General features: G+C 41.2%; 1 protein-coding gene across 1 annotated transcript in view; it reads left to right on the forward strand.

Moving 5' to 3' along the window:
* Window positions 1-3,886, forward strand: part of pitpnc1a (phosphatidylinositol transfer protein cytoplasmic 1a) — a 38,151-nt gene extending 34,265 nt beyond the window's left edge. The window contains exons 7-9 of the mRNA XM_076266819.1: window positions 2,086-2,241; window positions 2,361-2,424; window positions 2,773-3,886. Coding sequence (XP_076122934.1) covers window positions 2,086-2,241; window positions 2,361-2,424; window positions 2,773-3,077 — 525 coding nt within the window. The 3' untranslated portion in view covers window positions 3,078-3,886. The remainder of the gene's footprint in view (window positions 1-2,085; window positions 2,242-2,360; window positions 2,425-2,772) is intronic.
* The last annotated feature ends 13,795 nt before the right edge of the window (window positions 3,887-17,681 follow it).

Genomic DNA, 17,681 nt, shown 5'->3' on the forward strand with positions numbered 1-17,681 from the left:
AAGTCACTTGGGTTTTAGACCATTAAAATAGAGCCCATTGTATCATTTTTAGGTCACATACAGAGTGCTCGTTATCTACATACAGTATGTGTGCACCTTCATTTTCATTTTTGTGCACCTATTTTCAATGTTTATGAATTTTATGAGGATAAGGACGGCTGACGGGCTTCTTTCTCTGCCACAAATGCATGTCCTGTACCTCGATCACCAAGACCAGCAAATTCACTAGCTACTCCACTGGTAAACAGTACGCTACAACATTAGAAAATTCATTACATGCAATTCCACTAATGTAATTTACTTGCTATATTGCCGTTGTGGTTTGCAGTACACAGACTGCACCCGTAGACATTTAAGAGTCCGCCTCAATGAACACCGCAGTGCCATCAACAGGCAGTCACCAGTAGCGCGGCATTTTGCAGAAGCTAACCACTCCTTCTCAGAGCTAAAGGGCCCTATCATGACATTCTAAAGTGCATCGTCACTCGTCAAAAGTCTATTCAAATTTAGTAGGATGTCCAGTTCACGTTGGGAGGGGTTTCGTTATCAAACGTGGAGCGCATGGCGCAACAAGGTGTTCCTAGGTTTTTTAATCAGTCATATGGGTGTGTTTGGGGCGTAACATCATTTAAACCAATGAGAATGACATCTGTCATTCCCTTTAACGGCGCAAAGCGCGATATGTCAAATTAATGCATCGGTATTTTGGCATTCAACGACGCATTTGAAGGAGGCTGCTTGCGAGACCGTATGGAATAGTCATTCTTAAACCATGCTTTACTAAAACCTAGCATAGCCTTCACGCATTTGCACTCGTCTATTATTTGAACTCATTGGCAAAGTGAAACTAACTTCACCAAGGTGTCAGTCAACGAAGACAGTATGCAGTTACTTTCACTATTGACTGACAATGGGTTACCATCAAAAACATAGGCTGGAAAAAGAAACACTTACCCTAATATTGCTCAAATGACTGAATAAAACAACATTTATCCTGCAGAGGAGTTGCTTATATCTCGTGACAGTGCGTCTTCAGCTGTGCTCCATACGTGTCTCTCGCCTCTCCCCTAATCACTTTTAACCGTCATTACCAATTTGCACATGACGGTGAATAACTACTCATCATGAAATGTACAGTATTTCGTAATATCTTTATTCTAATTATGTTACCCATTGTAATCGTGCAATTTGTAATGCTTTGCATGGACGTGCGCTGGTGTGCGTTCATGAATGATAGAAGGATGGTGCGTGGTCTGCCAATATGACTGTTGACATGCGCTCTTAAAATAGCATATGAAAACTCTCCATTGACTTCTGACCAGGTTTAGGTGGTGTATGATAGAGATTTTTAGACAACGCGCCAGGCCCCTCCCTAGGTTGTTAATTGCCACACCCCTGGGCGCAATGTTTAAAAAATAAACGTGCAAAATACCGAATTAAACTTTGCACGGCTGGAAAACGACACTCCTTCAGTGCGAAGTGCGTTGGATCTATTATCTTAAAACATTACATCCACATGGGTTAAATGATGACTTTGACTTGACTTGCTTCCTTTGAGCTGGTTTTATCTGAGAATGTTCAATCTGCTGATTATATATTTGAATATCCATCTATTTTTTTTATATTCACTTGATTATTGTTAATCTTGTTTCCTTATGTTTTTCTTGTTTTTCTATTTTTCCTGTGATTTGTATGTCTTTGTGTATGGTTTGCACTGATGAAGGTCTGAGGACCGAAACGTTTGTACATCACCTCACTTGGTAGCACCTTGGTTTGATGGATTAAACACTTCATTTATTTATTTTTCAACGGCAAATAATGGTGTGCGAGTTTTTTCCTTGATTGACTGTTACATTGCCCAAAACTAACGCACCCGCACGGCCTTAAGTAATTGGCGCGAGACCCTACCTGTCTAACATGAGGATAAGGACACATTTCAGAATTGGAATAAGGTGAATTTAATTGATGAAAATTACATTTAATCTTAGCCACAGTGTGGTTTGCCTACCTTTGCCGATTTTGAACTAGCAATGTGCCAGAGTTCACCCATACTCACTCAACCACCCATTTCTCACTGCCTCTCAGGACCTCCGCTACTTCACGTCAGAAAAGACATCAAGGGGCATGCTGAAGGAGAACTGGAGGGACACCCATGAGCCCATCATGTGCTCCTACAAACTGGTGACCGTCAAGTTTGAAGTGTGGGGCCTACAGACCCGTGTGGAACAGTTTGTTCACAAGGTCAGGACTTCGTTGTCAATTCTCACAGCTCCGGTTCTTGTCAGGATTTAAGTTGCTCTCTCTCTCTTTCTCCCTCTCTCTCCTTATTTATCGCCCACTCTCCATTTCCCTCTCTTCAGATTGTTAGGGAGGTCCTTCTGTTGGGTCACAGGCAAGCATTTGCTTGGGTTGATGAATGGATTGGTAAGTCACAATTATTGTTTATTTAGTGCTCTTAGTTGTTAGTTACTGACTAAGGCACTCCACAACAGTTTCAAATAGAAGAGATACTTCACCACGTGGGGATGTTTTAGAGACCCGTCACACAATCTATCCAAACCATGTATTCAGAATATCCTCTATAGTGTTTAAGTAGGTGTGCTTCAGCAGAGGTGTTGTAAACTTGAATTCAGTCATGCTTGCTCCTGAAACCTCAGTTATAGAGGGTATCCACACATCTTGACATGTGTGAAATGTGTAAATTTATGAAGAAAATATAGCCTCCATACTAGCACATGTAGAGAGATGTGTGATTGTGTCTCTCCTTGGTAGATATGTCCATGGAGGAGGTGCGGGAGTATGAGCGTGTCACACAGGAGGCCACCAACAAAAAGATCGGCTCCTTCCCCCCTGCCATTACCATCAGCCAGACCCCACTGGCATCCTGCGGCCCCTCCAGCGCGCCCACCACCCCCCTCTCCACCGAGCCCCCTGACTTCCTGCCCGTGCCCAAGGACCGGCCCCGCAAGAAGTCAGCCCCCGAGACGCTCACGCTCCCCGACCCAGCTCGCCGCCGAAGCTCCTCTTACCGGCTGCCCAGTTTGTTCTCTTGGCCCAGCTCGTCCCAGAACGAGTGAGAGACACTCCCATGGGCAGAACATGCAACCAGTGGGGATGCCATGTTTCTAAATCGGTTATGGCTCTGTCTGAGACAGACAGGGGAAGAGGGAGACACAAGACACATGCTCAAGATATACAGTGGACACTCCTTGTGTAAACTGTCTCACCTAACTGCTTCAGGAAATCTCAGGATTCATATACACAGAATAAGGGGCAGAATTTAAAGACAAGAATTGCATGGCTTAAGCAGAAACAGATTGAATTGCAGAATGACAATAACATTTTGAGTAAAAAAAGAGTATGATGTTAGTATGGAGCCAGGAGCAGTTTACATTGTAGGGCCACAAAAACCAAGATGCGTTGTTTTGTCAAATGCACACTACATGTGTGAATTGTCCAAAACATTCACCAAGTCCCCTCCAGTGCCTCCAACCGACTAAAGAAGGTCATGCATTCACTGCTCAACTGTCAATCATTTTATTCTCCACTTCCTGATGTAGTGCACATACTGTAGTGATGTCAGTTTATTGTACATAGTGATGTCAGTTTCTACTGTATTGTATATTCAGACTGGTTATTACCTGACCTATTTTAAACATCTCTTCCCAGACTGTGGTCTTGATGGCCTTTAAATTGTGTGTAGATTTAGAGACACTTAAATGGAAGTGATACCATCTCATTGATTTTGTTGCATGCATTTGGTGAGCTACCTGTGGTTTGGTTTCTGTGAAAGTAAAGATTGAATTGCATTAACAATATGGTCCAGAAACAGACGTGATTATGTATTGATATGCCAAACAAGAACTGAGCAGCTACTAAATACTGTTACCTGTTACTTTTTTTCCAGATTTTGTAAATGTTTTGTCCATAAACCTTTCATTGTGATGGGAAATGTTTTGATTGTATGGACACAGGAGGTGGCTTCACAACAAAAGTGAAAAAAAGGATTTTCAGGAACCTTATGACCGTCATATAGGTTGAGTCAGAGTGAATATTTACTGTAGAGAACCATAGGGCCTAGGATGAACAACTTTTTTTCGTCTCAAGGGGCCATGTCAACCCATCCACTCATTGGAGGTATAGCGCCACCTAGTTAAAAATTAAAAACCAAAAACGAGGCGTTGTAATCACAGGTATCTTTGGCTAACATGTTCAAAACTGCACGAAATGTGAAGTGTAGGATCATTATGACACCCTCTGAATGCATGCCAAGTTTAGTGGAATTCCGTTCATGGAGGACCATACAATAAATTAATATAATGTGTACATTTAGTGATTGTACACCAATCAGCCTGTAGATGGCTGGACAGTTTTCTGTGAATTTCTCGAGAACCGTAGGGCCTAGGATGACCAAATTATTTTTGTATGTTGGTCTCCAGGGGCCATGTCAACACATCCCATATCCACTCATTTGAGGTATAGTGCCACCTAGTTAAAAATAAAAAGCAAAAACAAAGCATTGTACTGTAATCGCAGGTATCTTTGGCTGAAAGGGTCAAAAGCGCACCAAATTATAAACACACACAGACATAAACACACACACACACACACACACACACACACAAAGAAGCACACATATGCACAAAAATAAACACACACTATGCACACACCCATTTACATACACAAAAGTAGGAGATGGAGACGAATTGACAAGCGTGATTTCTTTTTGCAGAGAAAATGTGCAGGACTGGGCGGCGGTCATATTTTGTACCGCTCTGCGGTACATCTCGTTTTTCTAAGTTGTCTACAGGGTGACATACAATTGCCACAAATAGAAAAATGTGTCTGTATCCCATGTTGTCTTATCATAAGGGTCATAGTAGAAACCATGATGATTATTTTAAATAATTTCTTTCAGTCATTAGTTGAGAGGATTTAAGTTGGCTACAATGTGGCATACTACTTCAAGGGGAAAATGGGTTTACATTTCATGTTGTTCTTCCAAGAATAGAAGAGGTAATATAATTTGGCTTTTTTATGGACAAACCTAGAGCTTATAGATTTTGTATAAGACAACTAACGATTTCACAATTCCTTCAGTGTATACTGGCTGGCTGTAGTGTCTGTGGTGGACCAAGGTTCGGGCGCGAATGGTCTCCTGAGCCCGTCCCATCTCTCTCTCGCTTCCTGTAAGGGCTGTATTTTCGGTCACCAGCGCATGGCGTAAAGTTCGTTATTCACCGGCGCGAAGTTGAATTCGTTATTTTGCACCTTTATTTTTTAAGCATTGCGCCCAGGGGTGTGGCAGTTAACAACCTAGGGAGGGACCTGGCGCATTGTCTAAAAATCGCTATCATACACCACCTAAACCTGGTCAGAAGTCAATGGCGAGTTGTTCATATGCTATTTTAAGAGCGCATGTCAACAGTCATATTGGCAGGTGCACGCACCATCCTTCTATCATTCATGAACGCACACCAGCGCACGTCCATGCAAAGCATTACAAATTGCACGATTACAATGGTAAACATAATTAGAATAAAGATATTACGAAATACTGTACATCTCATGATGAGTAGTTATTCACCATCATTTGCAAATTGGTAATGACGGTTAAAAGTGATTAGGGGAGAGGCGAGAGACAATGGAGCACAGCTGAAGACGCACTGTCACGAGATAAGCAACTCCTCTGCAGGATAAATGTTGTTTTATTTAGTCATTTGAGCAACATTAGGGTAAGTGTTGCTTTTTCCAGCCTATGTTTTCTATGGTAACCCATTGTCAGTCAATAGTGAAAGTGACTGCATATAACTGTCTTGTCGTTGACTGACTCCTTGGTGAAGTTAGTTTCACTTTGCCAATGAGTTCAAATAATAGACGAGTGCAAATGCGTGAAGGCTATGCTAGGTTTTAGTAAAGCATGGTTTAAGAATGACTATTCCATACGGTCTCGCAAGCAGCCTCCTTCAAATGCACCGTTGAATGCCAAAATACCGATGCATTTATTTGACATATCGCGCGTTGCGCCGTTAAAGGGAATGACAGATGTCATTCTCATTGGTTTAAAATGATGTTACACCCCAAACACACCCATATGACTGATTAAAAGACCTAGGAACACCTTGTTACGCCATGCGCTCCACTTTTGAGAACGAAACCCCTCCCAATGTGAACTGGACATCCTACTAAATTTGAATAGACTTTTGACGAGTGACGATGCACTTTAGAATGTCATGATAGGGCCCTAGGTCTCTAACTATCCTATCACAATATGGAAAAAAAAGGCAAAAATGCACCCAAAAATATATCTTTTAAAAAATGTGTAAGTGCTCTGCATTCACTTGAGAATAAAATAATAACATTGTCACACTGAATGGACATTGCCGATGCACACCGGAATGCCTAATGTTGCACTATGCAACAGTGGAGCACAACCCTTTTTTTTCAGTTTTAGACAAATTGGGTACCACCTTAGTACTAACTGTTACCCAGCATGTTGAATATTTCCGAAATGGGGAATTCCTACATTGCGTTAGTTTAGGGAATATGCTGGAGTGAGAATGTACATCAGCTGAGAATGAACATTAATGGTCAAAGGTCATGGTCACATGGGGTCATACATGTCATAATGCTCTTCCTCAATATTTTCACCTATAACATATTACACTTTTAGTCCTGTAGCACCTGACCCATCTGACCATTTAAGCTCCTGAAGTAACCTTTTTCATTTTTAGGGCCCGAGCACTGGATAACACAGAATACGCATTACCTGGGACACTTAGGTAACGAGTTCAGGCATTGTGTTCCTCTCAGTTTATATAAATAAAGGAATATTTTTCAGTCATAATTTATCTGCAGCTTATTCTATTAAAAAAAATCATGAGAAAATCGTATGGTGAACTTACAGTTTTTTACAACTGTTTACACACGTTTTCAAAACTCTGTGTCTATTTTTCATAACTCCACACACAAAACCCACAATTGCTCACGCAAAATGCAAGATGCCTCAAATCTCCAGCAAAATGACACACAACATTCAAAATGTCATAAACACATCTTTAAAGCAAACATTCGCCTCACATTACAAACACATTTTGTACACTGTTGCTCAAAACCTAACGCTCTTCTGTCTTTCATAGGCTTTATGTATTTCCATACAAGAGTAAAAGTTACGGTATCTACAGAAAGAAGTTGAAATACACAGTAAAAATGCAAGCAATATTGAAACCAAAAATAGTGATTTTTCCCAAATAATTTGCTGTTGCGAATACAGTATTTTACAGCCAACAAGAACAAAGCAAAGCAAAATACAATGACAACCAGATGTACATGGAGTTCTGAAAAAGCTGATTTTGCCTAAGACGGAAATGACTGACTACTATCAAATTACTTTGCTTTTTCCAAAGAAAAGTGTGTGTGTGTGTGTGTGTGTGTGTGTGTCTGTGTGTGTGTTTGTGTGTATCTGTGTGTGTGTGTGTGTGGGGGGGGGGGGGGGGGGGGGTATGGATTCATAGGTCTATAAAAAAATGTATTGAGCTAATGGTAACTTGGGGAGACATAAAAATATAGTAAAAAAGACAAGTTTTACATAAAGTCAACTTTTTGTAGAACATTACTGTAAGCTAAAGTTCGAGTACTGTAATTTTCCTTTCAAAGTATCTGAATTGGTTCTGCACATTTCAACCGGAAATCCTCTAGGGCCAGATTGAAAGGGTCCATACCTACATATAGAGTATATCTATTCATAGGCCTATACTAAGGCAATGATTGGATGGTGTGGCATTAACTAAATCAAGTTACTTCCTGTTAGATTTTTGTGTGTTAAGTAGAAAATTGTGTGTGGTGTTTTGCAAAATGTGTTTTAGTAAATTGAAAACTGAGTCAAACACTGAGAATTAGTGTATGGTTTTGCAGATTTGGTGTGGGGTTATGAGGTTTGGAAGACATGTTTAGAAAATTGTGTGACAATCAAAGATTTAGTGTGTAAGCAGTTGAAAAAAACTGTAAAAATGCAAATCGCTAGCCTAGAAATCTTGACGCACCCTAGCGGGTGCGTCAAGATTATTATGGTAATATATTATATAATTATTATTATTATTTATATAATTATATAATTATCATTATTATGGTAATGATGATATCAACATGACCAAAATGCATGTCTGCCATACTGTCATCATCTGACAACAGAAAAACAATGGCAAAATGGAACAATCAGTTTTACCCACACACATCAAAGTTGGTAAGAATTGGAACTCCCTAAAGCAGTGGTTCTCAAACTTTTTCTGTCATTCCCCACTTCGAAGGTGGGGAATTTTCAAGCCCCACCTGACCCCATTAACCTGGCAAAATGGTAACGATAAAATACTTTTTTTTCAAATACTTTTTTCACAATACATTTCCTGTCTCAGTCCACTGATTCAGATGTTATTTTAATTCATATGTCGGTCTGTTTATGACTTATGTTTGTGTGTGGCTATTTTGTTTTGAATCTATGATCTTCCTTGTCAAAAAAGAAAGGCATTATTTAAGATAGGCACAAAAGAACAAATTTCCTCCTTTTCCTCGCGCCCCACCTGTCATGTCTCTATTCCCCACTAGTGGGGCCCGCCCCACACTTTGAGAACCACTGCGTTATAGACTTCTCCTGCCCGTTGCAGTGTGGTGCGTTTGAATGCCTGTGTTTCATGAACTGAATTATTAAAAGGATAGGCTGGACAAAAGGATACAAAATTAGGCAACACATTTTTATTTGATTTATTTTCTGGCTTTCATGTGCCTCTACTACAGACACTTCAGGTATACTACTTGGAAATGATGCTTTGCTAAGGTCATTAAGGTCATATAGGAGGCATCCATGTATAAAGAGGTCAATATTCCAAGAAGGTTTGAACCTTCCAAATTGGGGGGACCGGGGGGGGGGGGGGGTAGCTTACTGTTGTCCAAGTGTTAATAATGGACTGGGTGTCATTTTTTGTCATCTGTCAGGCTTTATTTGTTGGATTAACTAACCATGTGTAGTGACCCTCAGCTAATCCTCGGGGCTCTCCCAATCAATAACGCAAGCACACAAACAGAGACACACACACACAAAGACAAAAGCCCGCCAGTGAGTATATTACTAGACAATAGGATGAGAATATTACAGGTCCATTAGGTCGCGGGCGCATATCTCACTCCGCCCGGATGCTAATCCCTGACCAATTATGAGTGGAGTGGGGTGTGTGTGTGTGTGTGTGTGTGTGAGTGTGTCGGGACATGTCAGGCTGGGCCCTGTTTGTTTGCGTCCCCTCAGGTCACCCCATGGGCTGTGTGGAGAGGCTCCTTGTGTTGACATGTCCTGCTCAGGTAATGGCAGTGTTACGGGGACAGCTGGCTCAGGAGAGCATGTCAAGCCAGGCGTTGCCCCGCGCGACACGGCCTCAGTGCCTGAAACGCTCAACTTGACCAGCGTTGAACCCCCCGGGACCTCAAATGATCGATCCCAGAAGGGCATATATGGCTGGAAAAGCTCATTTGTAGGTTCACAATCACCACAAACTTCCCAACAGAACACAAGGCTGACAGACAGAGACAGGCACAGACCAGACCAGGCACCTCCATACAGCCATCCACCCGTACACAAGAGCTGGACAAGGGCTAGCCAGCGCTCTCACTCTGGAGATGGGGCAGTGGGGTGCATATCTGGATGATGTTTATGTGTGTGTGTATAAGAAACAGACAGAGAGAGAATAGTACTCCAGAGAGTCGTACAGAACACATTGTTGGATTTTAATGTTACCGGACGCTTTTGCTATATCCAGGAAAAGTATAAGGTAAGCCATACATTTGTGCTATTTTTTTTTTATTGTTCATCGAACAACATCTAACCAACTTCACAAGCAACCACTCAGTTTTGTGCATTGCTCAGACTGCGTGGTTTGGATCATTTAAGTCACATGTGTCAGAGTTCACATGGATCTGCTGTATCTGTGGGAGGTGTATTTCTGCTATGGACAGAAAGGTATGTTGATCTGAAAGGACATCAGTAGTCAGCTGCAGAAGATGGCAGATATTTGCCCTAGTCCTGCCACAGATATTTGCACATAGTCCTGCCACAGAGGGCAGATATTTGCACATGGTCCTGCCACAGAGGGCAGATATTTGCCCCAGTCCTGCCACAGAGGGCAGATATTTGCCCTAGACCTGCAGGAGAGGGCCGATATTTGCCCTAGACCTGTGGGAGAGGGCAGATATTTGCCCTAGTCCTGCCACAGAGGGCAAATATTTGCCCCAGTCCTGCCACAGAGGGCACGAGAGCTGAGGGGGCTCTAATGATAGCAACCTTTCAGGCGTTCTAAAGATGTTTAGCCGTCAGGGGCATCGCAGACATGGACACAGCGTGGGGCAGCATCCAGTGGTGCAGATTTCTAATCTAAAGCATGTGAGACTTTATAGAGACTTTGAATCTAGTAGGTCTTTCGCTTCATGGAAATTCAGTAATAGGATGAACAGAAACCAGAGAAGACCCTGAATGAGACATTAAGTAGGGAAGAAAAAGAAACGGAACACATAAAGCGCCAAATGGCTTTTAGAGTTGCTGCCCATCATGTTGAACAGATTGGGAGCGTTTCAGACAGTTGTTGTTGTGTGTGTCTGACAAGTGGTGGATTCTTGGAAAAGGCCCAGTAAGTGTCCATCCCGTCAGCAAGGAGATTAGCTTTGTGTTAGGACATCACCTAATCAAAAGGTTAAACTGGTATCAGGGCAGCCTCCACAGCAGATTGGCCTCAAAAGACCTGGCTATGAACAGCCTGCTGCACTGGAGCGTGTCACGGCTTAAAGCATCTATGGGGTGTGTGTGTGTTTGTTTTTGGTTGATTGAATATAAATGGAGCATATTTAGTCTATATATATTGCCTTTTCCTACAAACTTGTTGTTCTGCATAGTTCTACTGATGTAATTTTTGTCATAACAAGTTAGGGTTAGGGTAACAGTTAGGGTTAGGATTTAGGTTAGAGGTTAGTATTAGGGTTAGGGTTCATGTCATGACAGTGTCATGTGTTTATGACAGTGTCATGTCACTCTTATGTCGATACTGTCAAGTAAAGTGTTATCCATATTTTTTCCAAAAAGTAATACAATTTCTCTCCTTCAACAGTTGATATGTTGTCTTTGAACTATTCTCAATTAAATAAAGGGTTGACATGATTTGTAAATCATAGCATTCTTTTTTTATTCACATTTTACAAAGCGTCCCAACTTTTTGTGATAATACATGATAATACATAATAGTAATACATATTGGTATCAGCAGGTCCTGCTGTGTGTGTGTGTGCGTGCGTCCGTCCGTGCGTGTGCATGTGCGTGTGTGTGTGTGCAGATGAGTCAACTGTCTGCCAGATTTTGAAGATTTACAGGGAACAGGTAGTATTCATCTCCCAGCACCCTTCTGAGATCTCATCTCTGTCATGAAGTCCTTATACAGCATCTGAATTATCAACCAATTGATCTTTTTTTCTTTCTTTTTTCTTTCTAACACACCCTATCTTAACTCCATATGTGTCCGTGCTGCTACAATTAAAGGGTCACTTTGCCTGATGTTCGGGTTTTACCCATCTCCATTTCTGCCCTGGTTATCATCTGACCTGAGACGTGGCCATTTTGACACTCCGAGACCTTGGGTCCAGTCCTCATGAGATGAGCTCCATCCTCGGTTACCGTCTAGGGCCATAATTTAGATGACAGACAAAAGTGCACAGTCAGGCTGTTCTCGACACCGTGGCCATGTCATTTCCTCGAGGTTGTATTTGGTCATTGGAAATGAATAGAACTATTCTGATGAGCTAGATAGAACGGCAAAAGTGTTACAATCTGAAGTTGACAACAGCTAGATTGTGTGAGCTACGAGTGACAGCTATGCAGTGAGTGGCTTATAGAAAAATGACCCGACTAAATGGGCGAATATTCACTGTCATTTTTAAATTTACTTCAGTTGTCCATGTCTTTGTTTTCACAGTGTCCCAAACCGGAAGTGACCCACCAATGGTTCCGCTTAGGATTTTGCTCATGGCATTAAATTAGCAAATAGATTGGAACAAGATATTGAATTTTCTTTAGTATGACTTTAGACTTTGCACCCTGAATGAGGAGAGAGCTGATGTGAGATAATTATTTAACTAGTAATCTCATGATGTATGCTAACTTAAAAAGTGCATAGAGTCACTACAAATAGTAAATGGTAACCATAGGTAACCCATAGATTACCAACATAAAACATTCAATAATACATACCTTTAACTTAAAACAAAATAACTTGAATTTCTTATAGGACTCCAGGCAATGGCCAGTCATTGCAATAGGCATTTAATATGTGTTGTTCCCAAGTGGTCCTAACCCTTACATCTCACACACATGGCTGTAGTGTTTCGTTGGTCCTCCACAGCATGTTCCATCTCACACACAAGGCTGTGGTTGTGCGTGTTCCATCCCACACACATGGCCGTAGTTTGCGTGCTCCTGATGAAATCAATATGACAAGGTGTCCTCATCTGCCACCACGCTCCCGCACCCTGCAGAGTCTCTCCAGATTCCGCAGTGATCAGGATTGTCTCCTGGTGTCTAATCAATACGGATGATGCCAGATTAAGAGCCCCTGTGTTTGGCGAAGGGCCTTGTATTGGAAATCAATACTTGCTACCCTAGACCCGGGTGTCCAGTGCCTGTGAAGTTTAAGACCGGCAGAAGGATTGTCAGGATTTGTCCCGCTGCATGCCGGTCTTATCTCCAACAGGTGTCAATAACTGCAGTAGGCTAGCGGGTCAAACACGGGGACACCACAAATCCACAACTTGTTGCTGTGATGCAGTATTGTCTCTTAGTTTCCCTTGTTGCTTCCTTCAATAAATCTCCTGAGAGGAAGTGTCTTGGCTTGCCAGGGACTTTGATTATTTATTAAGTTTAAGTATTAAGTATTAAGTATTAAGTATTACGTTTTTTTGTTTCTTTACAGTTTTTGCCCATTGCTTGAACACTTTTTACAACATTCGGTTCATTGTGTCAAAACTTTACACACAAGCACACAAGACACAGCACTGGGAAATAAACCATTCACATCTATGTCGAATTGAAACACTGCTATCAAAACCTAACATCCACTCTGATGACAAAATGATACACACTTGCATCATATGAATCCACTCTCAGATTAGCAGCAACACACTAGTGTACTTTATTTAAAACATTGCAGTCTTTCATTTTCACTGCTTTTATTCAGTTTATCAGTTAACATTCTGTGAAGCTCAATGTAACACTTACAGTTTTTGTTATGTTTTTTTTTTTCAACAAAGGTTTTGACAAAAAACAAAAATGAAAGTACTGAAAAGTTACAAATTACATCAACTCAATACTGTACATCACAGTACTATACTTTACAGTACAGTAGTAAATGCAGTAACACAAAAATAAAAATAAAAACAAAACACACTACTGTGAAACAGGCTTAGATGTGGTGGAGTCTCTGCCCAGCTTCCCTAATTGTCAGGCCATGATTTATCACATGATCCACCAAAGTTTCTGTAATATCATCTGAAATATTGTTCCGTGCATAGCCTCTTCGACCTCCTCCTACTCCTCTTTCTCTTTGTCTTCCTCTACCTCTTGCTCTCCATGCCTCCATGCTTGCAATGTTCTCAATGGCTCAACTGAGGCTTATTTGTGGCTGGCTTATTGGTGTTCAGTTTTGTAAGCAAGTATTTTCACATGTGTGTCTAAGTGTTTTCAATCACCCAATGTGTTTTGTATTTTGAATAGATGTGTTGTCCCAATGGTACCATGAGATTTCCTTTATGAACAAAGTGTCTGTATGAAATATGAAATGTATGTCTGTATGAAATGTATGAAATAGTGTGTAGTGTGCAGGAGCAAGTGTGTTGCAGAAAGGTGCAAGTGTGTTGCAGAATTGCAACTAAAGTGCAAAGCAGCACTTTTGTTTAAGGTATAGTTACACTGTGTTTAAGGTATAGTAACAAAAGTTTCAAGTTTTGTTACTTTGGTGTAAGCATGTATCTATAGTGTTCAAAAAATGACGACCTCATGACCAACAGAGGTGGCGTCTCTGAAAGGCTGGCCAGTTCATTAGTGACAGCATGATGTTTCATTAAGAACTTTAAGCAGCCAGTGGGTTGTTATAAAGCCCTTTAGGAGTTAGCAAGCAGATTAACTTTATGTGAGCTTCCTCACCTCATTGAAAAGTTAAACTGGTATCAGGGCAGTAGAGCCCGTCTGACCACCTGTAGTTAAACCCCCAAAAAAACAGTGGTCACCAAAGTCCACCAAAGTCTCCCCCACTCTCCCCCCCTTACCATCCAGAACGACACGGATTCCTTTAGGTTTCTACGAACTACCATTTCACAGGAAAGTGGTCTCCCATTAGCAGTCTTCAGACCGTCGAGCCAGGCCAATTTGGGGGCTACCTGGTGATAGTAGCCCAGGTCTACAAGCCTCATAACCCTGAGACCATTGTGTTCAGACTACCAGGCCATTAGCCTCTCCGCATTACACCTCGACACACCCTCGCTTGTGAAACGTCACCAATAGCCTACCACACATTTTCAAACAGGATAAGCAGAAGCTATCGAAGTCAGTCACCTAGTTCTGTCCTTTTATGTGTATATCACTTAATATTCATTTCTATACAAACCAAGATGGTGGATTCCTAAAGAAACGCAAGCACCCACAACATATGTGTATCTAAATGAGCTATGTACCATAAATGACATTTTACCGTGACTCGAAGAGCTGTAAACAGTGTTGTAAGGCTGTGTGTACAAATCCGCTTGGAGCTCCAGTGGAATTTTGATTTCACGACAATGCCGCGTGAGTGCATCCACCAGTCCATCACCAAACTCTGAGCGCACAGTAAAGAAAATAGGATTTTGAAGGCAGTAGATGCTCCTGCTAAGAACCAAAACAGACTTTGTTCAAATCTACACATCTATGGCTACTGGAAAATGTAAAGTTCATTTATCAAATGTTATTTTGAAGTATTAGAAAACATCTTTATTTTAGAATTTCCGAATGAAAGGGGCTGAAATTTGAGCTTTTACAATTCTTTAAAGTATTCCACACTATAAAACACACTGGCAGGAATAATTTAGTGGGACGATTGTCTATGTTAGTTAACTCATAAGTTCACGTTTTACTGTGCTACATGGCGACCTCTGGACAGAGTTAGCCTACTGACAGGCAAACATCTTTAACATGGACGTTACCGCTATCTCTAAACTCGGTGTGCTAGCAAATATGCTACTACTGCATGTGCTTTCATAGCCATTTATTTCTCGACTCAACACACAACAACGGGTTGACCCCGCCTTCACCTTGACACCACCCCTAGCCCTGCTCTAGCACCAAGTGGCCCAACGTTTTGGGTGGGCCAGAAATCAGGGGTCAGTGGCACCAATATAGCCCCCAAGTGGCACCAGTTAGCACCCGCACCTGAAGGTGTAAATGCAATTAGCCCCGGCACGGCCTGGCTAGCTCGGCTTTGGCTTGACAGTCTGAAGGGGCTAAGGCCCAGCAGAGGTTATACTTCCTGCGACAGCTAAGGAAGTTTAACCTGCCTAAGGAACTGCTGACCACTTTCTACTCAGCCATCATACAGTCTGTCATCTGCACCTCCATCACACTGTCTGGTTTGGGTCAGCCACCAAACGGGACAGGGCCAGACTGCAACGGACAATTAGGGCTGGGAGAGCTGAGCTTCCCTCCACCCAGGACCTGTACCGGTCCAGGGTCAGGAAAAGGGCAGCAAAAAATGTTTATATTTAAACCTCAAATCTTAGTCTGTACTGACATTGCACTTTTTCTTTCCCTCTCCTCATTGTTATTGTATATGTTTTGTATATTTTATTGTATTGTATATTGTATATTTGTAACAGTATTTTTGTATATTTCTTACTGCCCTTTCTGTTTTTATTCTTATATGTAAAGTGATTATTGTGTACTTGAGAGAAAAGAGCACCAGAGTCAAATTCCTTGTTTGTATACGCAAACCTGGCCAATAAAGTTGGCCAATAAATTCCGATTCCCCCCCACCCCACCCTACCCGTCACACACACACACACACAGACACACACAAACACACACACACACACAGACACACACACACACAAACACACACTGCCAAGATTGTTTGCTGGAGGGCGCTGAACTAACTCTGTAACTGTTTGTGCTGTGTGAAATCTTCATATGATATTCATATCTGTTCTGTGTGAAATCTATTCATATCTACATTATATTTTAATGTCACCCATTTCCGTCCATTACACGATAGACAAAATCTCAGTTCTCTAAATCTCAGTTCAACTGTTTCAATCAAAGAGTGCCCCTAAATAATAGTCAGTATACCAACAAATTGTGTGTTTGGGTAGTTTGGACAGCCTCTGTTTAAAGCTAGTCTTCCATGTGGAAATGGATTCTTTGGAAATTGATTTTTTTTTTTTAATTGCTCCAGTGCCTGTGAAGTTTAAGGATGGACAAGTGATATAGGATACCAGGATGGATATAGGACATCAGGATGGATATACGACATCAGGATGGATATACAACCCGAATTCTGAAAAAGTTGGGACGCTTTGTAAATGAATTAAAAAAAGAATGCTATGATTTACAAATCATGTCAACCCTATCTTTAATTGAGAATACACAACACAACACAACATATCAACTATTGAAGGAGAGATATTTGACTATTTCATGAAAAATATAAGCACATTTTGAATTTGCAACATGTCTCAAAAAAGTTGGGACGGGGGCAGCAAAAAGGCTGGAAAAGTTGTGTAATGATAAAGACAACAAAAGGAGGAACATTTCACAACTAATTAGGTGAACTGGAACCATGAATGGGGATTAAAAAAGAGCATCCCAGAGAGTCTCTCAGAAGTAAAGATGTGGAGGTATTCATTACTCTGTGTAAACCTGTGTGAGCAAATGATTTCATTATCTACAGTAGGGTACATATCATACATACATAATATCATTAAAATATTCAGAGAATCCAGAGAATCCTTTTAAACAAGGGACAGGGCGGAAAAAAAATATTGGATGACTGTGGTCTTTTGGACCTCAGATGGCACTGCATTAAAACCAAACCTTTTTCTGTAAAAAAAAGCATTGTATGGGCTCAGGAAAACTTCTGATAACCATTGTCTATGAACAGTTTAATGCTCCATTCTACCATGCAAAAGAAGAAATGTTATTTAGACATCATACAGAAAGTCTACCATCTTATCTGAGCCTGAGCTCATTTAAAATAAACTGTTGTAAAGTGGAAAAGGAAAATTATTTTTGGAAATCATAGACTCCTCTGGACTAAAGGGGAGAGGGACTATTCAATATCCAACGTGTCCAACTTGTTATAGTGCTTAGTTCAAACCCCAGCATCCATGATATGTGTGGAGGTGCATTAGTGCCTATGGCATGACATCTGGCAAGGCACAATCAATTCTGAATGATGTTCACAGGTTCAACATATACTATCATCCAGACAATGTATTTTCAGGGAAGACCTCAAGTATTTCAGGAAAACAATAACATTAATTCTCCACATATTTAAACAGTATTTCTCCATAGAGGAAGAGTCTAGGTGCTAAAATGACCTGTCTGCAGCCCAAACCTGTCATCATGGGTGCATCATGGA

Source organism: Alosa pseudoharengus, unplaced genomic scaffold (assembly GCF_046254945.1).
Source record: "Alosa pseudoharengus isolate Yale_2024_CS ecotype anadromous, Long Island Sound unplaced genomic scaffold, YU_APseudo_1.1 YU_APseudo_1.1_scf_4, whole genome shotgun sequence".
NCBI classification, from domain to species: Eukaryota; Metazoa; Chordata; class Actinopteri; order Clupeiformes; family Clupeidae; genus Alosa; species Alosa pseudoharengus.